We start from the raw sequence: 27,261 nt of genomic DNA on the forward strand, positions 1-27,261 counted from the left end.
CAGGCAATCGAGGATATATTCTTGATCAGCGTTTCACGCTGAGCACGATTAGATCAAAATCGGGTTTAGTTCCAACACTTGCCACTTGGTGGCGCTGCTTTCCAGACTTACTAAAAATGCTCAGAAACAGGCAATCGAGGATATATTCTTGATCAGAATTTCACGTTGAGCACGATGCGATCAAAATAAAATTTAGTTCCAAAACTTGCCACCAGGTGGCGCTGATTTCAATACTTAGAAAAAGGCACTTCTACTGCTCAGAACCAAGTGAAACAAACATATTCTTGATCAGCATTTCACGCTGAGCACGATTTGATCAAAATCGGGTTTAGTTCCAACACTTGCCACTTGGTGGCGCTGCTTTCCAGACTTACTAAAAATGCTCAGAAACAGGCAATCGAGGATATATTCTTGATCAGCGTTTCACGCTGAGCACGATGAGATCAAAATCGGGTTTAGTTCCATCACTTGCCACTTGGTGGCGCTGCTTTCCAGACTTACTAAAAATGCTCAGAAACAGGCAATCGAGGATATATTCTTGATCAGCGTTTCACGCTGAGCACGATGAGATCAAAATCGGGTTTAGTTCCAACACTTGCCACTTGGTGGCGCTGCTTTCCAGACTTACTAAAAATGCTCAGAAACAGGCAATCGAGGATATATTCTTGATCAGCGTTTCACGCTGAGCACGATGAGATCAAAATCGGGTTTAGTTCCAACACTTGCCACTTGGTGGCGCTGCTTTCCAGACTTACTAAAAATGCTCAGAAACAGGCAATCGAGGATATATTCTTGATCAGAATTTCACGTTGAGCACGATGCGATCAAAATAAAATTTAGTTCCAAAACTTGCCACCAGGTGGCGCTGATTTCAATACTTAGAAAAAGGCACTTCTACTGCTCAGAACCAAGTGAAACAAACATATTCTTGATCAGCATTTCACGCTGAGCACGATTTGATCAAAATCGGGTTTAGTTCCAACACTTGCCACTTGGTGGCGCTGCTTTCCAGACTTACTAAAAATGCTCAGAAACAGGCAATCGAGGATATATTCTTGATCAGCGTTTCACGCTGAGCACGATGAGATCAAAATCGGGTTTAGTTCCATCACTTGCCACTTGGTGGCGCTGCTTTCCAGACTTACTAAAAATGCTCAGAAACAGGCAATCGAGGATATATTCTTGATCAGCGTTTCACGCTGAGCACGATGAGATCAAAATCGGGTTTAGTTCCAACACTTGCCACTTGGTGGCGCTGCTTTCCAGACTTACTAAAAATGCTCAGAAACAGGCAATCGAGGATATATTCTTGATCAGCGTTTCACGCTGAGCACGATGAGATCAAAATCGGGTTTAGTTCCAACACTTGCCACTTGGTGGCGCTGCTTTCCAGACTTACTAAAAATGCTCAGAAACAGGCAATCGAGGATATATTCTTGATCAGAATTTCACGTTGAGCACGATGCGATCAAAATAAAATTTAGTTCCAAAACTTGCCACCAGGTGGCGCTGATTTCAATACTTAGAAAAAGGCACTTCTACTGCTCAGAACCAAGTGAAACAAACATATTCTTGATCAGCATTTCACGCTGAGCACGATTTGATCAAAATCGGGTTTAGTTCCAACACTTGCCACTTGGTGGCGCTGCTTTCCAGACTTACTAAAAATGCTCAGAAACAGGCAATCGAGGATATATTCTTGATCAGCGTTTCACGCTGAGCACGATGAGATCAAAATCGGGTTTAGTTCCATCACTTGCCACTTGGTGGCGCTGCTTTCCAGACTTACTAAAAATGCTCAGAAACAGGCAATCGAGGATATATTCTTGATCAGCGTTTCACGCTGAGCACGATGAGATCAAAATCGGGTTTAGTTCCAACACTTGCCACTTGGTGGCGCTGCTTTCCAGACTTACTAAAAATGCTCAGAAACAGGCAATCGAGGATATATTCTTGATCAGCGTTTCACGCTGAGCACGATGAGATCAAAATCGGGTTTAGTTCCAACACTTGCCACTTGGTGGCGCTGCTTTCCAGACTTACTAAAAATGCTCAGAAACAGGCAATCGAGGATATATTCTTGATCAGAATTTCACGTTGAGCACGATGCGATCAAAATAAAATTTAGTTCCAAAACTTGCCACCAGGTGGCGCTGATTTCAATACTTAGAAAAAGGCACTTCTACTGCTCAGAACCAAGTGAAACAAACATATTCTTGATCAGCATTTCACGCTGAGCACGATTTGATCAAAATCGGGTTTAGTTCCAACACTTGCCACTTGGTGGCGCTGCTTTCCAGACTTACTAAAAATGCTCAGAAACAGGCAATCGAGGATATATTCTTGATCAGCGTTTCACGCTGAGCACGATGAGATCAAAATCGGGTTTAGTTCCATCACTTGCCACTTGGTGGCGCTGCTTTCCAGACTTACTAAAAATGCTCAGAAACAGGCAATCGAGGATATATTCTTGATCAGCGTTTCACGCTGAGCACGATGAGATCAAAATCGGGTTTAGTTCCAACACTTGCCACTTGGTGGCGCTGCTTTCCAGACTTACTAAAAATGCTCAGAAACAGGCAATCGAGGATATATTCTTGATCAGCGTTTCACGCTGAGCACGATGAGATCAAAATCGGGTTTAGTTCCAACACTTGCCACTTGGTGGCGCTGCTTTCCAGACTTACTAAAAATGCTCAGAAACAGGCAATCGAGGATATATTCTTGATCAGAATTTCACGTTGAGCACGATGCGATCAAAATAAAATTTAGTTCCAAAACTTGCCACCAGGTGGCGCTGATTTCAATACTTAGAAAAAGGCACTTCTACTGCTCAGAACCAAGTGAAACAAACATATTCTTGATCAGCATTTCACGCTGAGCACGATTTGATCAAAATCGGGTTTAGTTCCAACACTTGCCACTTGGTGGCGCTGCTTTCCAGACTTACTAAAAATGCTCAGAAACAGGCAATCGAGGATATATTCTTGATCAGCGTTTCACGCTGAGCACGATGAGATCAAAATCGGGTTTAGTTCCATCACTTGCCACTTGGTGGCGCTGCTTTCCAGACTTACTAAAAATGCTCAGAAACAGGCAATCGAGGATATATTCTTGATCAGCGTTTCACGCTGAGCACGATGAGATCAAAATCGGGTTTAGTTCCAACACTTGCCACTTGGTGACGCTGCTTTCCAGACTTACTAAAAATGCTCAGAAACAGGCAATCGAGGATATATTCTTGATCAGCGTTTCACGCTGAGCACGATGAGATCAAAATCGGGTTTAGTTCCAACACTTGCCACTTGGTGGCGCTGCTTTCCAGACTTACTAAAAATGCTCAGAAACAGGCAATCGAGGATATATTCTTGATCAGCGTTTCACGCTGAGCACGATTAGATCAAAATCGGGTTTAGTTCCAACACTTGCCACTTGGTGGCGCTGCTTTCCAGACTTACTAAAAATGCTCAGAAACAGGCAATCGAGGATATATTCTTGATCAGAATTTCACGTTGAGCACGATGCGATCAAAATAAAATTTAGTTCCAAAACTTGCCACCAGGTGGCGCTGATTTCAATACTTAGAAAAAGGCACTTCTACTGCTCAGAACCAAGTGAAACAAACATATTCTTGATCAGCATTTCACGCTGAGCACGATGAGATCAAAATCGGGTTTAGTTCCAACACTTGCCACTTGGTGGCGCTGCTTTCCAGACTTACTAAAAATGCTCAGAAACAGGCAATCGACGATATATTCTTGATCAGCGTTTCACGCTGAGCACGATTTGATCAAAATCGGGTTTAGTTCCAACACTTGCCACTTGGTGGCGCTGCTTTCCAGACTTACTAAAAATGCTCAGAAACAGGCAATCGACGATATATTCTTGATCAGCGTTTCACGCTGAGCACGATTTGATCAAAATCGGGTTTAGTTCCAACACTTGCCACTTGGTGGCGCTGCTTTCCAGACTTACTAAAAATGCTCAGAAACAGGCAATCGAGGATATATTCTTGATCAGCGTTTCACGCTGAGCACGATTTGATCAAAATCGAGTTTAGTTCCAACACTTGCCACTTGGTGGCGCTGCTTTCCAGACTTACTAAAAATGCTCAGAAACAGGCAATCGAGGATATATTCTTGATCAGCGTTTCACGCTGAGCACGATTTGATCAAAATCGGGTGTAGTTCCAACACTTGCCACTTGGTGGCGCTGCTTTCCAGACTTACTAAAAATGCTCAGAAACAGGCAATCGAGGATATATTCTTGATCAGCGTTTCACGCTGAGCACGATTTGATCAAAATCGGGTGTAGTTCAAAGTCTTTTGGTCAATTTATGTCTTTTAATTTTAGTTTGGATAAATTCTTAGCTACTTTTATTTTGACAATAGATGGCGCTGACGTCGAATTTTTTAATTGAGTTTTAAAGCTTTTCTACTGGTCGGATAATTTTTTAAACCCGATATTCTTGTTCCTCGTGTCAAGACGCATCGTTTAAGTTTAGTTTGGTTAAATTCTGAGCTATTTTAATTTTCAAATAGGTGGCGCCACTTTCGAAAATGAGCTTTTTTGACTGTTGAGTAGATGGCGCTGCAATCGAAAATCTTTTTGAAGCATTTCTACTGGAAGGGCTGCACTAGTCGATGTGTTTACTAATGCCCAGTTAAATGGTGGATCTCCTTTGTCCTGTGAATTTACATGGTCCGATTTGCTAATAATTTATTTGAACAATTCAAAGAACTGGATCGCCTCCTTCTTTAATTTCTTTAAAATCGAAGGGAAGGGAAGCTTTTCTTGCTGAGCTTGACGAGCACGAAAATTTTATCCGTTTGTATGGGGTGACGCGTTGACGACGAAACATTTTATTAACAATAAGCAATAACAAAGAAAAGGAAAAATATTAACAGTAATAAAACACAATGATATCATGTAAAATAATTAGAATAAAACGTAATGAATAAGAAAAATTAACGAAGTCTGAAAAAAACAAGTGAAAAATAAATGTTTTAAATTGTTAAACTGGCAACTGTGCTGCATTAGTCAGACGATTTAATAAAAAGAAACACATTTTTGAACATGTGTTTATTAGCAGTCTGCAGTCTAGTCAGTTTAGATTGGAATCTTGAAGTCTTGAACAGTTTTAATCTGATTTAATCGAGGAAAACAGAATGAAGGTAACGTACTCTTTGTCGAATGAACTACAATTTCATAGCTTTAAAATGTTAATTTATCAATCAGAGACTAGATGTTCTTCAAATCTTGGCAGAAAGGAATGAAAGAAGAAAACGCGAACTGGAGCTCAATGGTTTACCGTCAGAAAGCAAATAATTCTTTGCCCATAACCCCAAATTTTTCAAGGCAGGTAACATATAATGGATTATTTTCTGTTTGGGCCCAAAACAAAACTTACACACATTTTCACTCAAAGACTCCATCCTTGTTGAATCATCATCCCAGAGTGCTTCGTCAAAAAGTAGTAGACAGGAAGAATTAAATCGTGCTACAGTTCTGGATATTTTTGATGATACACAAGTTTATCTTTTATTCAAAAGGTAAATTCTCAATTGATTGATTGTTTTATCTTATTATCATCTTCATTCATTCCCTTAGGCGAAGTAAACTATTCTTGGCTTGATAAAGATCTAGGTATTAAAGATGTTCCAAAGATGTCTTCTTCAGATTTGGTGAACTATTTGCGGTCAGAAATAAAGGTATAATTTACAAAATTGAATGTTGTGGCTCTAACTGATTGTTTCTCATTTTGTTTTAGGGCAATAAATTACAACGATCATTGTTAACCTGCAAATTATCATGTAGGAGATATTTGTTCTTTCTAATGTCAGTGACAACAAGCAAAGATGTGGCAGAACTCAGAAGTGTGTCTTAAGATTCTTTCAGAAAAAATATCTGATAAAACTCAACAATTCTGTATTGAAGTGCCTGACTTACTTCTAGTCCTGATGAATTTTGGTACTGTTCAAAGCAAACTTTGGCCTGTGGCTTTGGACATTTCTTTTCCTCGCCCATTCCGGAAATTTTCCATGAACAGTTTCGATTCGGAAAAACATCATGTCCCTTTCCCTCGCTTGAATTTGGAGAAAATATTGTCTCTCTTGAGTTTCAATGTGAAAACATATCCCTATTTTTCCGAGAACGAGAAAATTGGAATGTGCAACCTCTTGCCAAACCTTTAAATGGCCAATTTTATAGCTGGAGACACTTTTCTAACTCTCAAAATCAGAGACATTATATCACGTATACTTGAAAGTTTTACAGTAGAGGAATGGAGTGAACTCAATTTCAAAATGGTATTTCTTTTATATTATGTTTTGTTTTAAGTTCTCAAACTTATCTTTTTGGTTTTAGTATTGAAGAACTTATTTTGCAGTGTTGGATTGAGAACCTGTAACCTACATCGATGGTTCAACGAATTACGTACAGTATATACCAACAACTACAAGCCGTGGAGCAACTACAAGCTGTCGGTTCATCAGCGATGGACTCGAGTAAACGACGAGCAATGGTCGTTTGCCGAAGGGCTTCTTCCGCCAAGGCAAGAAATTGACTGCTACTGAGAACCTTGGTGCTAGAGCTGACGGATTTGTTTTGTGATTGGCGTTGCGATGCAGGGATTGTAGGGAGCGTTGTAATTTGATTCCTGCCTTTTGCTTGTTGAGGTGACGACACACTCTCCTGGAGCTCATCCAGCAACAAATCTGCAAGAAAAACCAAATAATTCACAGGAAAGAAAGAAGAAGGCACAAGTTGTATTATAGAGTTTTTAATGAGATTATTTAGTCCACACCTAGATTTTGGTCCCATTCGGAGATTGGATACTGTGTCTCTATTTCCTCCGCATCTCCATTAAGGTTCATGACTGTTGATGACTGGTGGTACTCATCGACGTTGAATTCGGTATGTCTCCCATTTCTATCTTTATAGTTTTTCCTTTATTTTCGCCTCTGTGTTCAACATGGTAATATTTTATAACAATTTATCATCCGTTTCCGGATGATTTACAAGGGTAGTAAAAGGACACTGCAATAGGGCGGGGTTGAACACAATCAATCGAGAGACAGGTCGATATGCTGATAGTCAATAGGCTCTTGCGTGCAGTTGTTTCTATGTGACATTTCCATTCGGTATGCGACTTGAATAGTCTAATCTCTCCCATCAGCCAATAATATATGGACAGCGACGCATATAGACAATCACGTGGACATGTTGGGAACCAAGATCACCCATCAAGGTTTCCCTCGTCTTCCGCTCAAGGTTTTACGGTGCAAACCCAAATCGCCATTTCCCCGTTTATTGTTGAAGTAATTCTCTTTTTATTCATGCCTCCTCCCAGTAATAAACCAGGAAACGAATGGAAACCTAACTCAAATACCGATAACCTTTGCTGCAGCTGCCTTACAGCCACAAGCAGGAAAATTATTCTTTTCTTCAGAAAATTGTTTTATTTTTTGTCTTGAACCCCCATATTTTCTGTTAATATTATAGATTTTTATGTTGAATAAGTTAACGAAAGTTTGAAATTGCTAACTAAATCATTTGTATGATGTGTCATAGGGAAAGCTGCTGGAGTAATCTAGTGTTCATCCTCTTGATTCATTTCGTGTCAGCTAGCAGCTAGTGAAAGGTGTAACGATTCGAGTTGAGCTGCTGCCGCTGCGTGCTGTCTGCAAGAACGCATCAAATTAGCTGTCGCTAGGTGGCTTAAAATGATTTCCACTAGGTTGCGCGAGTGTCTTCACTCTTCAGGGATAAATGTGTTATGGTCGTGACGTTTCTCATGATGAAAATGAAAAGGTCCAATGCAACAGTAAAAGTAATTATTTTTTATCCAATTTCTTACTAAAGTACTTAATCAATATGACTAGAGATCAATTTGCTATTTGAATACCTTGCCAATCATAACTTCCTTTGTAAAATTTCAGATGTCATTCTTTTGGACTGCATAGTGTTGTCTTACTCCTGGTATTCTATGATCATAATGAGTCCTGCATGTAATTGTGTACACACTGTGTTTCCTGATGGTAATCTTAATATTTTCTTAAATAGGTCCGCTGCTGGTTACTTTGTTGCAGACAGCTGGGGATAGGTGTTCCTTTTGCAGGTGTGCTACTGGTACTGGTTGTAATTTTCGTCATGTACAGAAACAATTCTTAAGCAGGTAAGTGAATCATGAGAGTTGCCACTTTCCAAGTCTGTTTTCTAATCTACTTTAATTCATCTTGTAAAAGGATGTCGAAGATCTTTCCTTTCTCCACGTGGTTGCTGACGTGTCATGAAGATGTGTTTTTGGGAGGGTCTCTACTATATTGCAAGACAAAAGTGTGATGAAAACAGGAAATCTGAAATGGTAATAATGTACTGGTATGATAAATCAAGTAGGTTAGCATTTTGTTCTTGGTTGAAGATAACTGACATCTTATTTCATGCTTCAAATTAGAGCTTTTGTGGAAGGTTCTTCGTACTTGGAAAGAGTTGTAAATTTTGTTTGATCAGACAGAGCAGATTGCATATTCTTAAAACCTGAAATGAAATCTTTGCGATGTGTTGATCTTTGGTCATTTCTTTTTCTTGTTTAGTGTATATTTAAAGTAGATCATTATTGGTATCTTTTTTCACATTTCAAAATGTTTATTAAAGTTCTTTTTCTTTGTAGGTGTCCATCTTTCTTAATAGCCCACATTTCTACTTGACAGCTCTACCAATGTGTTTAACAGCATAAGAAGTTAATCAATGATGCCAAGCTTCTAAGGACTTACAAACGAAAATGTTTCTCATTTCACAGTAATGGTGATCCCAAAGAATATGACCATTGAAGATTTAGTTCTCTATGCAGAGACAAAACGATAGTGTTAAGTCTGAAGTTGAGTCACACCAATTAGCTTGAAACTAAATTGCTTTTTTCACACTGCAGTGGCTGAAAGCAATTGGATGTACATGGCTAATTTTATCGTCATATAAATAGGGTGGTGGACATGTTACAAAATTTTTCCACAAGAATGCAGAAAACTATTATCAAATCAATTACTAGATGACCTTTTTATATCTTCCTTTTTACTCCTATCATTTGGTAAGGTTACCCCTGATTCAAATAGTCATATCTTTCACATCTCACTAGAGTTATTGATTATTCTAAGGGTTTAAATAGTGACGAACTGACAGGTGGATGGTGGCAGCATATTTGATACAGGGATCCACTCTTTCTTATAGGCTAAAACATCTGACAGAAGTTATCCAAAATAGGCAACTTGTGTGTATTACGTTTCAGATGGTTTCGATTCCGACTAGTCCGGTGCATCAGTGGGCCCTCTTCCGACAAACCCAGATTAGTTTCATTATCAATCATGTTTTCGAATTTTTTTTAGAAAATGGCTAATTGGTTTTTCTTTTGTGAACATATGTTGGTGGTGGACCGTAAATTCCAGAATCGGATGAGATTTCTGGCGATGACAATAGAACAGGATGCATATTCGGAAGTCATGGGCTGTCTGATGGGCCCGCAACACGTCCAGCAGCCACATTGAGACTCGGAAACGTTTGTCGGTTCTTCGTTGCCGACGTCGGCCGTCTTGACTGAGTTACAGCACGCTACCTGGACAATTCCCGACTCTTCACTCGCTTCGACGACAACAAAGAATTTTTTCCGGTTCCAAAGTTTATGGTGTTTCGTCGGTGGACCACACATTTTGAGTCATCGTTATTATGATGCATTTGCCTATAATAGTGAAGCAGGAGCGATAACTGGGAGCAGCTGCCGGATGATTCTGGAACCACGAACTTACTCTTCCGTTTGGTGCGCCGATTCGCCAATTATTTGTTTGGTCGTTTGCATCGCAACCGACTGAAACATCACCGCAATGAACCGAAACTATGAGATGCTATTTTGTTGCCGGAAGTAATCAAAGATATCCTATCGGGTAAATTTCCATTAGAACTATTTCTTGAAACTCTAAAATTTGAATTCTCATTTAATTTTATTGCTGCCCAGTGCTGGATCGTGGATAGAATCATTCGTTCGGCTGAAGAATATCTCGACTCTTTCGAATGACCTGGCCCAACAATTCACAGATCTCGTCCGGGATCAACTCGCTTATTCAATCACGCCATATTGGGATCCAGCAAAGAAAACTTTTACTCCTCAGCTGAATTTTGTCCACCATTCAACAACGGATGCCACTGCTTCTAGTCAATCTGCTGGACCGTGTTCCGGCATAAAAGATTCATTTTAGATTGTTTGATTGTTTGAAATTGCCACGAACTTGTTTGTTTTTTTGTTTGTTTTCTGCAATTCGTCTTGTTGTGGAGCGTCTAGACTAGCATATCTGATTAAGGGTCTAACAGTTTGCGTATTGGCCCAGTCGAAGGTACTGGAGGAAGTCTGATTGGTGGCGATCGTGTGCCCGTTTTAGTGATGGTTAGTTAGAGAACGCTGCCGTAATTGTTGTCACAGAAGGAGTGATTTATGTCTCCGGCTCTTTTAGTTATATTTCGTGTCAGAAACAAAAAGGTTTTCCATTCAGGGTTCCCCATCTCTCATACCGGTCTGTTACAGCAGTAGTCAACGGCGTACAACGAATTTTTTAATTCAAGGTTTTTTTTTCTCATTTAAATGCTGCAGTGCATTAATGTTAGTATTTGTTTTTGTAAGAGTTGACTGGGGAAGTATTGGGTTAGTACATGCATGGTGTTATTTATCATAAGAATACAAGAACAGACATGGGAAACATTGGGAGGTAATAGAAGGGGGGGGGGACATGTGGAAGGAGTAGGAAATGAACCTGGGGCCTTTCTTATCATCACTAGGGGCCGCAATCATGACACAACGGTCCAACTTCCAATTTGATAAATCTCGGGAATTTATCAGATCCTTTAAAGGGCTGGCTAAGAATGCTGTGGAATTTTTCAATTTAGGCAACACAGTAGGTAGCTATTGGTTATTGTCACGAGTTACGTGTTTGACTCTCGTAGGACAATGGAGGACTAAGAGGGTAGGAAGTAGAAGTGCAGAGAAATCTGTGGAATAGTCCAGTAAAATGCGAATGTATAAGAAAAGAAACGTGGTAAGTTGCAATTTTATTTTTCAACGGGATATTTACATCCGTCAGGATGATTCCATTCATAGTTGAAATGTTTGGTTAGTAATGTAACTATAATTGCGTATTATAGAGACGTTACATAGTGTTTAAGGATTGATCCACCGTAGTGTTGGTAGTTTTAAATGGTACACGCGAATCTTTCAGTCTTCATTCTTCAGTGTTGTGTTAGCAATGGAGGAGTAGGGTTGTCGAATTTGTGTTCTGGTCATCCGTGTGGACAATCGGTTTGACTGAGTGTTAGCTTGTCAAGGTTATTTTAACTCTTAGTTTTATACGGCCGTATAAAACTAAACCAATAAATGTGTAATTGAAAATAACTTGTGCCTAGTTTGTGCTTTGTTTTCGGGTGTTGCAGGATGCAAAAATTGTGGATTGATTACCGTTTGGAGTTACTTATTTGGCAGTTGGTGATGTGTTGGCGGTTTTTTTATGGTGAGAAGATGATTATTTAGTGAAGACCATATTATGGTAGTATCGATTTCTCGTATTTCTTTGTTATTTCAATGAGTGTCGATTACTTAAAGCGGGAATTATTTCCAATTATTTTAAACCTTGCCTTTGCCTTATTTTCTGCAGTTATTTTGATTTACTTTACACGTCTCTGAAACATTTATCGGCAGTTGCTGAGATGCGATTTTTAGTGATGACTAACATTTGTTGAATCAGCAACAAAGCTCACTTGTTCGATTTTTGAAAAATTGATTTTTTTTCCTACTTCCGGTTTTCTGATTTCAGTCAGTAGTTCAGTAAATATTCATTCCACGAAAAAAAGAACCACATTTTCGTGATCCTCGTCAAATTTGTGGTAAAGTTCATGTTTTTTTTTGTACGTTTTCGTACTTCCGGTTTCGAAAATTTTCCTGAACTATAGTTCAGGAAAATTCTCGATTTTGACAAAATTTTGGATTTCGTTTAAATTACACCTAATCGACCCCAAATTTCATGGAGATCACGAATATTTGGTTTATTTTGTCAGCAGCTCAACGGCTAAGGTGCTATCGCTTACTTCCGGTCTACTTCCGGAAAATTTGCATAAAACTAGCAAGTGAGCTTTGTTCTCAATACTGCTCTCAAGATTGATTGCTAGGTTTTGGCGAACAAAAATGCGCTTTTCAAGTTATGTGATTATGTTAAGACCAGCCCTTCAAATACTGAGTTTTTAGACGTGTCTAATAGATGGCGTGTCGATTATTGTGTCAGTTATGGGCTTATTGCGTTTTGCTGTCAGAAGTTTAGTTATCTTTTCTTCGAAAATTACCAATGAATTCATAGGTAAATACGAGTGATTTCGTCTGTAACTTGTCGGTGATGTGTTCTATTCCGTGTATATGTTGGATAACCTTAATGTCTTTCATCAACTTACAGTCTTATAACTGAAAACTTACAGTCTGAATGTCGTGCAGCCGGCCGTCAACTATTTTGTTCAAACTCATTGTATTCTACTGAATGTGCCATCGAAATGATACAGGTGACAACCAACACTAGCTTTATAACATGCTGAAACCTTAATTCTTCTCATGTTTTATTAGGATTCATCATAATTATCGGCTGTTTCTAGTGGACTTGCTAGATCATCAACCCCAGCATGGACCAATCTCTCATTCCAGCTTCTAGAGAATCTTGGATAACTGATTGGCGGTTTCATGTGTAAGTTCACTTGTCATGTCAGTCGTATATGTTTCAAAAGTATTGATCTACACTTACATCTATCTAATGTTTAAGAGACAATTTGAGTGTGTAATGATAACTGTTTAATTAGATCATAGACGCACATTGATGACACAAATTATAAACAAGGTGACTTATTTTTCTTTTTTTATTTACAGGATCTAAACTCCAGGTTTCTAAATTTGCACGGCAGCCTTTATGAGAATTCATGTCCTTTCAAGTAAGTCAACAAGGTCACTTGTTTACTAACCTTTTGGCTGCTACCCTTGAATCTCCCTTTTTACTCTCTAAAGACGGGCCATCTTAATTTGAGGTATTGCTTATTCTGTCGTTACAATCTTGTTTGAATATTATTGATATCCCAATAAATGTTCATTCTGCTTACAGGGTAATCCTTCGCTACTTGTCATGGACTTCATCCACTGGTGAAAACCGACGAGAGAATGCTGTAATCCAAGACTGATAAATTGTTTAGTCGTTAGATTAAATTAAAAGTGCATATCTGGGCTCCCTTCTCTTCTGTGGCCCCGTTTCCCTTACTAACCACTAACCAACGCCCGCCGGTGGTCACTCACCCGCTGTGAAACCAGGAGGAGGGGAGGGCTCTGGTCGAACGGGGACTTGGAAGGCGCATGATCCGATGAAAACTTTTGGAGGGTCATGAGTCTTACCCGGAAGCCTAGTATGACTACATCTCCCCGGAAAAACTTGCCTCGTACTTCTCTCTTCTTCTCGGTCCAGATAAATATCTCTGGGGGCCGTAGACAAAACCTATAACAGCATGTGCGAGTTTATAAGAAGCAGCCCACTATCCAATGAAAGAAAAAGCCGTGGATTAGTTTTGCGGACAGTCACGCAGATTTCCGCTCAAATAGACCATCGCTTTTTGTCTCATTGCCGCAGCGGTGGTGGCGGGTTTGCAATAAACTCGTACAGTAGCAAAACGTCTTGAACCGGACGCTCTGTTTATTGAAATATTAAAAAGAAAAATAACTGGTTTAAAATACAAATTTTGTATTCATTATTGACATTACATTGTTTGGGTTTAACATTGGTTTATGTGGTTTAGGGTATAAATTTGAGGATTGAAAGGTGTATGTTAGTGGGATTTGAAGAATTGGAAAGTATAAGTTTTTGGGGTTTGGAAATTAATTGGTGTGGACTGGATATGTTTGTACGGTTAAAGATTAACTGATTTTTTATCCAAACTTGAATTACCCCCTCCCTCCGACATCCTCCACTTTCCTTTCCCAATCCCGAAAACATGTTTATTATTTGTTTGACATAAACATCCCATAATTGTTTTTGTTGCTTCGTAACTCTTGAACGATAACTGCATAGATGCAATGAAAATTTAACAATATGATGATTGATGATGCAATTTTAGTAACAAAACACCACCACCAAGGAACGACCAGTTGAACTTGATGCAGAAAGATCTTTCACCAACATAGGCTGCAACAACGTGCCACACCGGACAGCAACTACGCGAACGTAAACGGCTAAACTCTAAACCTATAATCAAAATGAAATGAATTGATCTTCAGTACCAATGGAAATGCTGTCAATGAAAAGACAAATAAATGTCACTTAATGTTATTTACAAGAGTTAAGCCTAATCATACTTATACCAATGAGAAAATTGTGCACGTCAAATTCAACACTGGCTGAAAAAATACATGTGTGAATTAGACTGGAATGAAGAAGAAGATGAAGCTAAGACTTAAACTAGCTGTAAATCTACAGACATAATGCAAATTTAACAAAATACTGCCTGTAACTTCTGTAGCAAGACACCAGCAACAAGGAACAGCCACAGGTTAACTTGATGCACAACAATCTTTCACCAGCCAAGGGGGTTAACAAACAAAGAACCTAGTTGACGTGTTGGTGGTGTTGGCCTTTTCCTTATCCTTGGATGGGCAACAAAATGGTTATCATTCAGTCTAAATGCAAAATCTAAAGCAAAATTTAAATTAGAAATAAAAATAATCAAAACTGTTGCACACAAAATGATGAATTCTCTCTCTCATCAGCAACAAAGAATTGGATCTGGCGAAGGCATCAATATCTTGAAGATTTACAACTTGAAAGGGAAAAGTGAATGTGAACATTATTGTCTTAAAGAACACAGTAATTCAAAATATTTTTGGTAAAATAATTAACCTGCAACAGAAATGATTTTTCTTCAGAAGACATAGGTTGTGACTTGTGAGCTTGCATTATTGGATTAGACCATTTCATTTCTATTGTCACGAGCACCTAGTTGGCCAGGTACATGAAAACTTCAGCTGAAATTATCTGAAAACATAGTCAAGAATGCAGTAAGAATCATTTGCTAAAGTTTGTTTTATCTATTACTTAAAAACAGTTAACTTGTTATCCGATCTCCGTTGTTAAACTTTTTTGACGTGTAATATCACGTCTGTCTGTGACTGACTGCAACCAACTTAAGATTCAAAACTCATTACTAGATGTCGCTAGTGTCGCTGATGTTGTTCTTTCATGGAACATGGTGAAACGAGGCGAAATGAGCGATACAAATTGTTTCTAATTTATACTTATTCCTGTGATTTAAAATACCAAATTGAACTTCATATCTTATGTAGGTTTATCTTTACCTAGTTTCCTTATTTTTATACTGTACTAACTTATTTCTTCAAATTCTAGATGCATACTGTCAGTCATTCCAACAAGTTGACTTCAGCGATCAGTCAATTTCCATCCATTAGATCCTCATGCTGTCAAAAGCCTAAAACTCATGTTTGAAGAACACATATAGTGGAATATAAATGTGCCAAGATAAGGTATTTCCCCATTACTGCTACCAGACCATTACAATTCAGATTTTCATATAACATAGGTATTCTTGCTTATGAACCATAGGATCTTTTCCAAATCTCGCAATTTTGGTGGTGTACCCTGCAACAGCACGTTTTTTGTTATGGCTGTTTTTACTTTGGTTTAGAAGGCAACCCAGCTAAGAAATAGGTAGAGTTTTATTTCTTATAGGTAAATTTGAGTAAATTTGTAAATAATGTAGAGATTTCCTTGTCCCATTTCCACTTAGAGTTTCAGTGACATGAAGAGTGTGAAGTGAACCACCTATCACCACGCTAAGTACTGCAATACTTCATGACACTTTCTTTAGCATCAGGAAATTTGTCTCAACATGTTGAGTAATGCTGTTGGTTGCTGTGAATTCCATTTTTACGGTTTTGTCATCATGAAATTTTCAGTGTGCTTCTTAGAAAAGGTAAAGATTGATATGCTTTATTCATTTTTATATTTTCATTAATGTAAAACATTTTTTTTTTTTTTACAGAGCACACAGTTTCTTTGTGGAATCGTGTGGTCCTGGCACGGATATTCTTGAGCCAACGCTGGTGTTTGTCCATGACCAACGTTCTGCTCCATCCTTATCTTCCCGACGTAAGCTCATCCAGCTTCTGCTTCATCGCTTCGTACACAAAAATACAACTTGCCTTGCTTCACTGACGAGTTGGAACACTTCAGCCGTCGCTTCCGTGCCTCTGTTACACACCTGCAGTCACTCACCACGGGATTATGCCCAGGTACCGACAATTTACTTATTTTCGTAGATTATCTATTCCAATAGTATACTTACTTGTGTCTGTAATAATTCCGAAATCAGGCCCTACTTGCGCGCTAAAAAAGTTTTACTTAGACGTTTCTTTTTCTAACGCTAGATGGCTTTCGATAATTGTCAGCTGTCAAAACAGTCAGTTTCAGTTACTTTAAAATCTCTTTAAACATTTATCGGCAGCTGTTGTTTTGAAATTTTTCAATGAAAACTGACGATAACTATTCCACCAACAAAGCTCACTTGTTAGATTTTGAAATATTGTGTTTTTTTTTCTACTTCCGGTTTTATCATTTCAGTCAGTAGTTCAGTAAATATTCATTCTACGCACAAAAGAACCACAAATTCGTGATCCTCGTCAAATTTGTGGTAAAGTTCATGTTGTTTTTTTTACGTTTTCGTACTTCCGGTTTTGAAAATTTTCCTGAACTATAGTTCAGGAAAATTCTCGATTTTGGCCAAATTTTGGATTTCGTTTAAATCACACCTAATCGACCCCAAATTTCATGGAGATCACGAATATGTGGTTTAATTCGACGACAGCTCAATGGTTGAGGCGCTGTGGTTACTTCCGGTATACTTCCGGAAAATTTTCAAAAAACTAGCAAGTGAGCTTTGTTCTGTTTACAGTTCTCAACCTTTGCAAGCTTGATTTTAAATTTTAAAAATTGCATCTTCAAATCTTTGAGCCAAAAAACCTGACTATTGTTTCTATCTGTATTATGTAACTTTTATTGGCATTTCACTTAATAACAACTGTTTTGTCTTTATTCAGGTAATGCAGAGGAGACGTCGAGAAGATGGACACTAAAAAATCTCCGGTATCACCAAAATGTCAGCGCGGATCATCATTTGTTGTTGTTAATATGTTGTTGTTTGTGTTAGTTAACCCGTTGACTGTCACGCCTTTGTTCCCCCCTACCTCCTTAGCACGGGCCTCCTAGAGGCCTCCTAATAGCGTGCATTCCATCTTCCCCTGTCAGCCCGGACTTGTCAGCAATGGCAAGTCCCACCTTGGTCATGGATCCTTCAGACATGGCCGCGTAGAAAGTAGAGAACAACCTACGGGTTGTATGGCGTGGCAGCCAACGGGTTAACTTAAGTGTATGTATGTATATATGTGATTGTAAAAAGTGGTGGAATTGTGGGTGGAGGTGGGACAATAAAGCAATTCCTTTTAAAGTTTTGTGTTTGCTGTGTCTTATAACTTATAATAAAATCATGTTTCACACTTGACTTGTATATTTCTTACAACTTTGAAGTTTTACATAAGTTAAAGGCAGAAGTGGCTAATCATCTCCAGACTCTTTAAATAAACTTCTATCGACTTCTATGAGGAACCAAACACTATCTGCAACTCTTGTGGCACAGCAATTTCAGGAGAACACCAGCACAGCTTCTTCAGTTCTTTTTCTTCATTCCTGTATCAGCTGCATAATTACATCTCTCAACTGGAAACAGGCTGCAAAACCACTACACAGGCATAGTTTAAGTATCACAAAGTCCTATGGGGAAAAAGGAATGCAAAAGAAATCGTGTAAAACAAATGACAGACATTTTTCCAAGATTCCATTGGCAAATGAATTTTAAATGCCATGAAAAGATAATTCTGTAAATCTAATTCTTAAGTGTTAAAGTCTTCCTGCAATGACACTTCAGGATAGCACCAGCTCGATAAACTGCATGCAGGATGCTGCAGCTCAACTTGACAAGATCACACCTTTCACCATCTGGCTGCAACGAAACCACTGTGGCCATGATGCCAGCCATGGAGCTCAGACTTTGTTGAGTTCTCACGTTCTGCAACAGGATATCCAACCTGAACACCAACTATTAAAATCTATAGCATAATTGCAGAGATATTTATCAACAAAATTACTCTGCTACCTCTGTAGTGTTTCTGCGTGAGATGAGACTACATCCGAACAAGTACAGCCGTAGTCTATGGTACAGCTAACAACGGACGACATTTCGGCAAAATGGAAAGCAGTTTCAGTCCACGTGATCGATTATTTGGCCAAATGGAAATTATATGCCAGATTGCCTGTAAATTCACACAGCAACGTCTAGGATTAATTACACTTGAGAAATCCAAACTAGAATTTACCATTAAATTTCAATGCTGAAAATGTAGATCGACACCGCAATTCCGTAACGAATTTGGAATACCTTTTCAGTTGGCGTTTCGGAACAAAATGGCGAAAATTTCGTCCTCTCACAGAGACTCACGTCATCTGGCGGCTGGGGGACAACTTGATTTTAGCCACCTACTGACGGAGCCAAAAGATTCCTCCACGTTTGACTGTACGGAAAGGAATCAAGGATGGATGGATTGTCGGACTTTGAGATATTCAAAATTCAATGAAGTTCTACTATCGATCGGACATGAAAATAGTTTTAAAATCGTTGGAGTTCTATCGTTGGACATTTAAAATATTTAAAATTCAATGTAGTTCTATTGTTGATCATGAAAATAGTTAAAGAATTTATTCAAGAACTTATTGGAGTTCTACTGTCTCTGAGCAGGTATCGGAATCGCAAGTGCTATAAGTGAAATTTTGGCAAACAAAAATTCAAGGTCCCTTTAAGAGGTAAAGAAGAAGTCCCCCTAATAAAGGTGAAGATTATAATAAACAGAAAATCTATTGTATTAGCTATAAATACAAGAGTTAATTTCCAGGCTTAGTTTCTTGCCACAATTTTTGAAATTCAGCACAAAAAGGTTCAACGGTCCAGGGATCATTAGTGATTATGACAGATTCGTTGTTACCAGTGACAGCTTGTGAAGTCCAGTTGAAGGACCCAGAGCAAAGCAGCTCATCGTCAATAATAAAAAACTTGTGGTGCATTAGAAATGGGGGTTTGTTGGTATGTACCCTGATCCCTGTTTGATAAGTGGAAAATAAGCATGCTTCCTAAAATTTGTATCAAGTCCTTTACCATCTTTCATAAAACGGTGATTCTGGGATCCGAAAGCTATCTCCATGCTCTGGTCTGTAATCACTCTGACTCTGACTCCAACTTTGTGACGTTGCAACACAACATCTGCAATCTCAAAACAAGAGATGCAGTAAACAGCAATGTCGATAGATTTCCTTGCTGACTTGATGTGGGAAAGTAGTTGCCTGCATTGCAAAAAGTGATAAAATAAAGGTTCTTCTACAGTCATAGACCGACACACAAAAAACTCATATATCTCCAACCTGAAGCCAGTTGTTGTGTGGCTGAAATCGCAGCGAAACCTCGAACAGCCTTCGACTGAATCGAAAAAGTCTTTACAGGCAATTTGTTTATCAGGAAAGAATATCACTTGTCTAATCACTGGCTTTGAATTTTTTCGCTGCAGATAATTCAAGCCTCGCCGAGTGCATTCTACCAACACAATTCCTACTACGACTAGACCAAGTTTGGGGATAAAACCAGAGATTTCTACCGAATTCATTTCGTTTATCGACTTTTCTTCAACGAGTTTTGTTGTAAGCCAACTTACTTAACAAGTTTCGACTAGGAAATAAATTAACAAGACGTAAACATGTGAAGAACGAAGATGGGATTTGAAAGGGAAGGGAAAATAAATCAACGTTGCCGGGTTATTAAAAACAGTTTTCAAAGTTTCGGAAAAAATAAAACATTTTAGAAACGCGTCTGGGAAATGTATTTTCAATTTTCATAGCTTCTACACATGAAAAAAAATAAAGAAAAAAAAACGAATAAAAATCCCAACAGAATCTCAATCAATCACCTTGAGATGACCTTTATTGGTTCCCAATACAAATCCCTGCCCAGCAGTAGGAATCCAGCGAATGCAATTGAGACTTGTCAATCCAACGTCAGTCGTTTGACTTAAATCACGTACGTGGAGCAAACTGCCTTGTGGCGGTGGAATGCTCTGCTTCTTTTCTAACAGCGGATGCATTTGGTCAGCCGGAAGGTCGCCGACACTATTTTGGCCAGCAGCAGTTGCAGCATTAGCAGCCGTAGTTGACGGATTGTTTCTCTGAGCTTGAAAGACTTTGGTAGGAATCTGATACACCTGGGCCCAGAGTGTTGGAAGAGCATGATCACGACTGGCCACAGACAGGGCGCGGGAACTCGCCAAGCCCAGCAGAAGATGGCGACAAGTTGGTGAAATGCTGACAGACACGACAAACTGGTCGACATTGACTTGTGCAAGGCACAAACCCAACCGAGACGGTTCTAAACTATGCAGACCTGGTAAAAATACAAAAAAACACAATCAATTCAATTCAATAATAACAAATTAAAATTCTGTTTTGTTAGTACTAATGAGAGCTCCAGTGAGTGAAGTGCAAGGGACGAGCGTAACGAGGAACCGGCCGTCAGCTGAAACATCGACACTGGCGTCATTGTGGATTTTACTTTCGGGAACGACAATGTTGGCGTAAGGATCGCGGATGTCGGGAATGCATCCGTCTTTGGCGCAGAAATTCCAGGCCTGGATGCGGTACGTCAGATGGGCGCTGAGTGACACTTGTGATTCCGCATTCCGGCGGAGAGTCCAGCGCTGCTGCCCTGGTCCTTGTTCGGCTCCCCCGAAAGCAATTCCGGCAGCTCCAGCGCCTCCTCCCATGACATGTCCGACACGCGGGAAAACCCTCCAAGGTGGCGGGACATTTCGGGGTCTGCCAATAGTCGGCGAAGTGGGGCCTTCCTCTACCGCAGCCACGAATCCTTCGTCTCTCATCGCGTTGGAGAAACGGGAAACGTAAGGGAATGACTGGGGAACGGCCGAAGTTCCAGGTCTGGGTGGAATTCCTGGAAATTGTCTGGCCTGACTGCTTCCGGCTACCGATGTTGTCGTCGTTGCTGTTGGTGGTTGCGGAGTAGGTGCTGGAGTCGCATCGACCGAATCAGATGAATTGATTCCGTGTTGGGAAAAGAAACTGGTGAGACTTTCCACCATGGTTGAAAGCCAGAGACGATAACGAGTTCGTTCTTGGTCGTTGTTATCGCCTCCGCTATCCGGCGCTCCTGGCTGTTGAGAGCTGGGAGCATTGCTGCTTCCGCCGCCGTCACCCATATTGTTTAGCTGCACATTAACTACCTGAGACAAATATTCTCTCCACAAAAGCCTGTCAAATATAATTGGTAGGTTAAAAACTGCTGTCCGAATGAATCAATTAACATTCGTTTACCTCATTCGCTGCTCTACACCTCGGGGTGAACGAATGGGACTCGACTGTCGCCAACGATTCGCTGCCGTTGCGGCGGATTCGGCCGTCACATCTGAAAGAGTGGATCAGTAAATTAAAAACATGAACATTAACAGTCAAATTAATGATGAAATGAGAAATGTTCGTCCCAACAGAACAAATTTTACCAGTGTCTGTATCGGAACTGTCTTCATCTTCTACAAGGCGAAATGGGCGATAACGTGGCGGAAATCCAATGTTTAGGCTACTATCCATCCGCCTGGGCGGTTGGAAACGATCCAAGCTGCCACCCGAGGATAATCTGTTTCGAATAAAAGTGAGAATATTTCACTTGTCAGGAAGTCATACAACGAAACTAAATTTACCTGGACTCGAAAGAACGAGCTCTTTCAAAGGCATCTCTTCTGGCTCGCCAATGGCGGATGCTGTGCAGGACATTAGAGGCCCACGGCCCGCCACGGGATGATACGCTGCTATCACTAAAACTGGCCGTGGACGCACCACCGCCGTCGATCAAACTTTCTCCAGCGGCCGTGGAACCATCGTTAGTTGGATTGCCAATGCCGTTGGCTACAGCGGCTTCGTTCAGCTGGGCCAATATGCCCATTGTCTGACGCTGAAGTCGGAAATGCGACTCTAGACGCTCCATCAAAGGACGAAGTGACTGGAAAAAATGGCAAAAATAACAAATTAATCCACGACAATTTCATTATAATCAGAGAATGTTACCTGATCGCCGGAACGTTGTCCAGTTTCCAGATTGACTGGAGCAGTGGCTTCCGATGTCGAATGGTGAGTCGACAGGGATCTCATTTGGTTTTGAAGATTACGCCCGTGGAAAATGCGGTTAAGCAGTGAAGGTTTTCTTCTCTGGATTCCCAAATGGCGGGCGTGAAGTAGCGAGTTGCTCCTGGGCGAGATGTGTGAGTTGTTGCGACGAGTCATCCGAGAGAACCGAGATCTTCTCCAGCCAACCGAATGACTCGATCCACGATCCAAACTCGGCATCACTTCATTGAATGCCAAATCTTGACAAAATTTAAAAGAAACAACACAAGAAATTAGAATAAAATTTTCAAGTTCTAATAGGTAATAACGTTTACAACACCCACCAATTTCCATGGAATAATCACGAGAAGTTCCCGGCTGCGGGTCAATTTGTTCAACCGGATTGACTGGGGGCGAACTAGGAGCACTCTGATAAAGACTCAATCGCCTGTAAAAACCCAACAAAATGGAATAAATTGAAGCCACAGCTAATTTCAATAGAATTTTACCGGATGGGATATCTGGTGTCTCTTCCGGCAACAAAATTGCGTCTGAGTCTCGGTTCATCGCGGTGATGTTGGAGTCCAATTCGACGCAAACGGCCAAACAAATAATTGGCGAATCGGCGGCACTGAACGGGCGAATAAGCTCGTGATCCCAGGACCATTCGCCCGCTGCTGTTAAACTGGAGATCGCTTTCAAGGATAGGGCCGCTGTTGCTGCTCCCGGCTGTCCCTCCTGTTTCACGATTAGCAGCGAGGGCATCAGTAGATTGACGTTGACTAGAGTTTGGGCGGTCAATCGATGAGGACGGGCCGCTCGTTCCAGTTGGAGTGACGGGATTCGTCCGCAGTCGAGAGACAAGGTCAAGACTGTCTCTGACGCAAACTTGAAGGTAACGAATTTGTTCCCTAAGATCCTCCAGGATGCGCCGGATTTGCTGGAGTCGATAGACTTGACGCCGGTGCCGAGTCATTTCCAGGTGAGAACGGCAAATGCGCTGCATATTCTCAATGTGTCGACTGAGGAGCTGAATCCTCATCCGGGCATCTTGATCCAGCGAAGCTCCACTTGGCCTGGACGAGCCTTGATCTCCCGTTCCAGACGACTGCGATTGATTGGTGTTTAGAGTGCGACCGATATTGCTGAGGGCTCGCAGGTTCTCGGCCGCGTTCATGAGCGTGCGCCAGAACCTGTCGCTGGACGAAGAGGCGCTCAATAGAGACGCTTCAACGGAAGGGGTGGGAGCGGGCGGAGGGGGAGGAGGACTCGTCCGGCTGCTGTTACTAGTGGACGGTTCAACAAGGGGAGCAAAAGAAACGGTAGAAGGAGTTGGAGCGACAGTAGCAGATGGTGGAGGAAGAGGAACCTCGCTATTGATATGAACGGAAGTTGTTGCTGCTGAGGGTCCAGTACTCTGACTAGAACCGGAGGCGTTAAGTTCCAGTTCTGCAGCGCGATGGCGAAGTTCCTGATAACGAACTCGTAGTCTTTCGTACTGGTCGAGTAATGTCTAAGCGAAAAAATGATTGAAACGTCAAGTGATGAACCAGCTGTAAAGAAACCAATGACACTCACCTGATAACGACTTTGAAGGTTGCGTTCACGTTCTTGTTCATTGCGCTCGAGTCGGTAAGGTATAGGATTCGGGACTTGAGCAGGGCCTCCTAATGTCGAAGGACCACTTGAGAGAGACGAACTTGCACCGGACACAAAGGCAGATGTGCCAAAAGTGTTGGATATTCCAGTGAGTAACAAGTTACCCAAAGGGTCAAAACTGACATATCTAAACAAACAAAGGGGAAGTTATATTCATTGAATTAGTGATGAATAATGAGACTTGTGAAGAAAATACCTGAGTTTCTGCTTCTCATTGGCTGTACTACATTTGGCAAAGGGTTGGGGAATATTCCAATCCCAGAAATACAAGGTGCTGTTGGTGGCTATGACAAGAAGCCTCTCACTTGGGTGAAAGCAAAGCGAAGCAATCACTGTGGTCACTTCTGTGGCTGTCACTGACCACATTTCACTCCCACCCTAGGTGGATGGTAAAGAACAGTTCTCATGAACAAAGGAAAAGTGGCTTCATTTTAAAGAATAAAAAAACCTTACAGACAAATCCCAAACACGAACTTGCCCTCCAAGGCATCCTGATGCCAGAATGTCATTGCGATGAGGATGGAAAGCAATGCACCAAGGGGTACGGGGATGTCCAGTCAAAGTGGAGATGCATTTATTAGTCCTTAGGTCAGTCACATTGATGTTGTGATCACCATGTGATGAAGCAACCTTGGAACTGAAAAAAGGGTGACAGAATGATGATTTTAGTCTCTCTCTTGAGGTAGACATTTGTCAATTTACTTACCCATCCGGACTGAAGACCATAAGAAATGTAGATCTTGGATTCCCTGGCAAAGTACAACACTGTATAAAAGGGATAAGAAATTTTAGTTTAAAGGCAACATTTAGAATAACATTAAGTAAACAATTACTGTTTCTCTCAGATCCTTTTTCAAAAGATTTTCTTCAGCAATGGCTTCAAGCTTCTTGAGAATGGTATTTTGGTTGTGAGTCGGTAGCGAAAGGCTCCTGTCATTCAACAATTTGTGCAAGTGTTCACGCCTGGGGTTTTTGACATCTTGCTGAACTTCAATAACTTCATGATCTTCTTCATCTTCTGACTCGATGTTGAAGACAGGCAAAGGAAAACTGTCCATTTGCACAGAAAGGGAAACCAAGTCCTTTAACCCTGTAAAAATCAATTCAGAAATATATTCATCAGTTTAACTCTGACTGAAGAATTGTGCCCTTGGTAACCAAATGCAGGAAGTCAAAAATAGTTGGAACCAAAATTCTTAAGGGAAACAATGGGGTTCTAAACTTCTAATCCTTAGCCTCTGGTGAAGAGGAAAAAATGTGAAATCAAGATCAAAGTCTTGCCATACCATGAATTGATCTAAACACAATGAACACGTCGATGAGTACAACATAAAAAGCAAGAAGAAATCAAAACTTTCAGTTAATAATAAGAATCGAAGTCGACAAATTTGGCCAATAAAAGATTTTGGCAAGACAGATACGACGGTCATCTGGCGGTCAAACAACACACTCCTACTCAGATCTCGCCTAAAGAACTTTGGAATGATTTGAAACTTGATTTTTTTAAATTATGGCAATTATGGAGTGCTCCGGGTGCTGCTACATCTTTCCAAGTCATCGTCTCAGCAAATGTGGTCTGAAAAGTTTCTTTTCGCTACAAGAGTCACGAAACAATTATTACACCTAACAGAATAATGAATGAATTACTACGAATGACGATGTTGTTTTAGCCCATTGAACAGGATAAGAAACACGGGCAGCGTTTCAGTTTTAAAAAATGGAATAAAAACATCTTTGTGATATTAACTATGACGGGATGTCCAACAGTTGCGTCTAAATTAGTTTGTAAAACCCCAAATAAAACTAACAGGAGGTACAAAAAAAAATGCATATGAGAGTCAATATAATCGGGTCTAATAATAGAGCGTGAACCTCCCACACGTCTGCGTTACAGACAAGGACCAAACGCAGAGGGGAAATCCCCGCTGAAGCTGCACATGCAATGCACGTGACGGCCAGGAACAAAAGGAGGCGTCAAGGAAACAAGAATTGCGATCTATAGGAGGCACGTGACACGTTCGAAAATGAGGTTATGTAACCACTTTTGAGGAAATCCAATCAAGAAATTGAATAACGCGGTGTTTCTTCATTTCTTATATTCACCAAATCATTTCGTCTACATCTGCACGTGCTAAAGCGCAAAAGAATACAAATTATACGAAACGAAAGATGAGAAACAACAAAATGGCAAACCAGGAAACTTATTTGTTGAATCGGAATGGAAGGAAACCGCAAACATCGCACGCGCTACACTCGGATCGACGAGTGGATAGTTTGTGATTTTTCAGGTAACACACCCCGGCACAATACATCATCAATGTTGACTAAAATCAGTGCAACAACTTCCAAGGCGTACTAAACGTATCATCTATAATAAATGGCAAAATTAGGCAAAGTTTCTGCAGCTCGAATGTTTCTACTGCTGTATTCACGATATAGTTGAATCAATAATTCACATCTGCGTACTTACGTCGGGTTTTTATTGCGCCATTTCTGTTCCAACTGTTGATTCCAACTTTGTTTATCAGCCTTTGTTTCCAGAAATGGGCGTCAATGTCGAGACAATATATATTAATATTTGGCTGAGGGATGACGCTCAATAAAACAACCTACAAAATGGTATCAAAAGTTTCGCAAGGTATAGGACTCAAGATAAATGAATACTTTGTTTTACCTAAATTAAAACTGCTGACAATGGCCTCTATTTGGCTGGTTAATCAGATGTCAAAAGAAAATGTGGTTTTCATTTCTAGTGGGGTTTCCAATTTGATGAAAAAGATAAATATTAAGTAGCTTGCAAATTGCCAGAAACAAATTTTCTAAACAGACCATTCTGAAAAATTGCAGGTTTTTCATTCGTAAACCACGATTCAAGTTAGCTAGCTGAACGTTTTGTAAACACGAATTGTATTCCTGAGTAACCTGTAGGATAGACAGGAGTGACCTTAATTTTGCTTAAGAAATAATTGAAAAGAAATACTATGTTACTGAGCACCATGTGCAAATTATGCATCAATTGTAGTATATTTTCCCCTAACCAAATAAGAATCTTTGCATAATGACAAGCAACAAGCTCAGCTCTATTTTGATTGTTCACTGAGTCAACAACACTCGATAGACTGTAAGACACCAACAAGATTTTACTTGGAAGGATGAAAAATATTACCATTTTGCGAAGAAATTAACCAGAATCACGACAGCCAACATGACATAAGGTTTGTTTTGATTTTGAAATGAGTAGCCGATCGACGCCATCTATTAACAAAAATTAAAACAA

General features: G+C 40.2%; 1 protein-coding gene and 6 long non-coding RNA genes across 29 annotated transcripts; 4 read left to right on the forward strand and 3 right to left on the reverse strand.

Moving 5' to 3' along the window:
• The first annotated feature begins 5,015 nt into the window (after positions 1–5,015).
• LOC124202445 lies at positions 5,016–6,295 on the forward strand. Its single transcript, XR_006878128.1, has 4 exons — positions 5,016–5,174; positions 5,239–5,552; positions 5,611–5,711; positions 5,771–6,295. It is a non-coding gene; the product is annotated as an uncharacterized LOC124202445 (long non-coding RNA).
• A 563-nt stretch (positions 6,296–6,858) lies between these two features.
• Positions 6,859–11,428, forward strand: LOC124202443. Of its 17 annotated transcripts, none has more exons than XR_006878111.1 (7): positions 6,859–6,915; positions 7,573–7,831; positions 8,065–8,176; positions 8,247–8,365; positions 8,672–9,085; positions 9,153–9,932; positions 10,004–11,428. It is a non-coding gene; the product is annotated as an uncharacterized LOC124202443 (long non-coding RNA). The 17 variants fall into 17 exon arrangements; XR_006878123.1 differs by lacking the exon at positions 6,859–6,915 and adding an exon at positions 7,941–8,009 and having other exon boundaries at positions 7,509–7,831; XR_006878113.1 differs by lacking the exon at positions 6,859–6,915 and adding an exon at positions 7,941–7,980 and having other exon boundaries at positions 7,509–7,831.
• Positions 11,429–12,291: 863 nt separating this feature from the next.
• On the forward strand, positions 12,292–13,755 carry LOC124202621. 2 transcript variants are annotated; one of them, XR_006878271.1, is made up of 4 exons: positions 12,380–12,579; positions 12,641–12,758; positions 12,938–13,092; positions 13,167–13,755. It is a non-coding gene; the product is annotated as an uncharacterized LOC124202621 (long non-coding RNA). The 2 variants fall into 2 exon arrangements; XR_006878270.1 differs by lacking the exons at positions 12,938–13,092; positions 13,167–13,755 and having other exon boundaries at positions 12,292–12,383; positions 12,477–12,579; positions 12,641–12,662.
• Positions 13,756–14,179: 424 nt separating this feature from the next.
• On the reverse strand, positions 14,180–15,263 carry LOC124202620. 2 transcript variants are annotated; one of them, XR_006878269.1, is made up of 3 exons: positions 14,946–15,254; positions 14,551–14,865; positions 14,180–14,294 (listed from the first exon to the last, which is right to left on the reverse strand). It is a non-coding gene; the product is annotated as an uncharacterized LOC124202620 (long non-coding RNA). The 2 variants fall into 2 exon arrangements; XR_006878268.1 differs by lacking the exon at positions 14,180–14,294 and having other exon boundaries at positions 14,392–14,865; positions 14,946–15,080; positions 15,141–15,263.
• Positions 15,264–15,975: 712 nt separating this feature from the next.
• LOC124201899 lies at positions 15,976–16,206 on the forward strand. The gene is made up of 2 exons (XR_006877747.1): positions 15,976–16,035; positions 16,105–16,206. It is a non-coding gene; the product is annotated as an uncharacterized LOC124201899 (long non-coding RNA).
• A 2,807-nt stretch (positions 16,207–19,013) lies between these two features.
• LOC124201900 lies at positions 19,014–25,428 on the reverse strand. Its single transcript, XM_046598151.1, has 16 exons — positions 25,271–25,428; positions 24,818–25,074; positions 24,691–24,749; positions 24,438–24,621; positions 24,181–24,362; positions 23,904–24,111; positions 22,835–23,838; positions 22,670–22,773; positions 22,287–22,585; positions 21,923–22,221; positions 21,725–21,858; positions 21,540–21,630; positions 20,668–21,476; positions 19,587–20,595; positions 19,324–19,508; positions 19,014–19,267 (listed from the first exon to the last, which is right to left on the reverse strand). The coding sequence occupies exons 2-14, from the start codon at positions 25,040–25,042 to the stop codon at positions 20,114–20,116; spliced, it is 4,080 nt and encodes a 1,359-aa protein (XP_046454107.1). The 5' UTR covers positions 25,043–25,074; positions 25,271–25,428; the 3' UTR covers positions 19,014–19,267; positions 19,324–19,508; positions 19,587–20,113.
• Positions 25,429–26,065: 637 nt separating this feature from the next.
• Positions 26,066–27,225, reverse strand: LOC124201902. 5 transcript variants are annotated; one of them, XR_006877757.1, is made up of 5 exons: positions 27,151–27,215; positions 26,814–26,906; positions 26,659–26,733; positions 26,455–26,593; positions 26,066–26,352 (listed from the first exon to the last, which is right to left on the reverse strand). It is a non-coding gene; the product is annotated as an uncharacterized LOC124201902 (long non-coding RNA). The 5 variants fall into 5 exon arrangements; XR_006877758.1 differs by having other exon boundaries at positions 26,814–26,817; positions 27,151–27,165; XR_006877756.1 differs by having other exon boundaries at positions 26,659–26,817; positions 27,151–27,225.
• Positions 27,226–27,261: the final 36 nt, after the last annotated feature.

Source organism: Daphnia pulex, chromosome 9 (assembly GCF_021134715.1).
Source record: "Daphnia pulex isolate KAP4 chromosome 9, ASM2113471v1".
NCBI classification, from domain to species: Eukaryota; Metazoa; Arthropoda; class Branchiopoda; order Diplostraca; family Daphniidae; genus Daphnia; species Daphnia pulex.

Excerpts from the sequence above, each read along its gene's own strand:
- LOC124201900 (XM_046598151.1), bottom strand. The coding sequence starts at position 25,042 with ATGGACAGTTTTCCTTTGCCTGTCTTCAACATCGAGTCAGAAGATGAA. Across the intron at positions 24,750-24,817 it reads AAAAGGATCTGAGAGAAACA|TGTTGTACTTTGCCAGGGAA; the intron begins GTAATTGTTTAC and ends CCTTTTATACAG. Across the intron at positions 24,112-24,180 it reads AATGAGAAGCAGAAACTCAG|ATATGTCAGTTTTGACCCTT; the intron begins GTATTTTCTTCA and ends TTGTTTGTTTAG.